Below are 895 nucleotides of genomic sequence, written 5' to 3'. Positions count from 1 at the left end.
CCTGCCGGCTATGTCGGGCCGGGGGAAGTCCGGCGGCAAGGCGCGGGCCAAGGCCAAGTCGCGCTCGTCGCGGGCCGGGCTGCAGTTCCCCGTGGGCCGCGTGCACCGGCTGCTGCGCAAGGGCAACTACGCGGAGCGGGTGGGCGCCGGCGCCCCGGTGTACCTGGCGGCCGTGCTGGAGTACCTGACGGCCGAGATCCTGGAGCTGGCGGGCAACGCGGCCCGCGACAACAAGAAGACGCGCATCATCCCGCGGCACCTGCAGCTCGCCATCCGCAACGACGAGGAGCTCAACAAGCTGCTGGGCGGCGTGACCATCGCCCAGGGCGGCGTCCTGCCCAACATCCAGGCCGTGCTGCTGCCCAAGAAGACGCAGAGCTCCAAGAAGTGAGCGCTGCCCCCGGCCCCCCTCCCGGCCCCCCTCCTCACCATTGCCCCACTTCCCCTCCCAGTGGGGCTGGGGGTCTCCTTCCTGCCCCCCCAGCCCGGGCTGGGTGGTGAGCCCTGGCAGCATCCTGCCAGCCCTCCACTAGCCCCCTAGCCTGGGCTGTGGTGGGGTGCTGGGGGAGCACAGGTGAGGTCAGGCCCTGCTTTTGCACCCACCCTGCCCCTCTTCTCTCTGGAAGAAGTGTTTTTGGAGGAGGCAGCTGGATCACAGCTGTTGGCAGTGGTGGCATCTGGAGCCGTATGGTTGGGTCATGGTGCAAAGCTGCTGGTAGCTGCTGAGGATTGCTTTGGCTGGCATGGGGATGGACACAGGCACCCCGGCTGCCTCTCCCCTCCGCCAGCCCTGGGGCTGTGCAGGGCCCCCCCCACCAGCCCTGCTCATCCTGGCGTGAGGATGGGACTGGCTGCTGCTGCTTCCCTCCAGCGATGCCATCCTGGGTGCACTGCA

The 895-nt window shown here is 69.2% G+C and overlaps 1 protein-coding gene across 1 annotated transcript; it reads left to right on the top strand.

The window, feature by feature from the left end:
• Positions 1 to 6: 6 nt before the first annotated feature.
• On the top strand, positions 7 to 895 carry LOC103903279 (histone H2A type 2-B). Its single transcript, XM_009284452.2, has one exon. It carries the CDS (start codon positions 11 to 13, stop codon positions 389 to 391), a length of 381 nt encoding a protein of 126 aa, XP_009282727.1. The 5' UTR covers positions 7 to 10; the 3' UTR covers positions 392 to 895.

Source organism: Aptenodytes forsteri, unplaced genomic scaffold, assembly GCF_000699145.1.
Source record: "Aptenodytes forsteri isolate BGI_AS27 unplaced genomic scaffold, ASM69914v1 Scaffold53, whole genome shotgun sequence".
Classification (NCBI taxonomy): domain Eukaryota; kingdom Metazoa; phylum Chordata; class Aves; order Sphenisciformes; family Spheniscidae; genus Aptenodytes; species Aptenodytes forsteri.
This window is presented reverse-complemented; position numbering and strand designations above follow the sequence as displayed.

Excerpts from the sequence above, each read along its gene's own strand:
- LOC103903279 (XM_009284452.2), top strand. The coding sequence starts at position 11 with ATGTCGGGCCGGGGGAAGTCCGGCGGCAAGGCGCGGGCCAAGGCCAAG.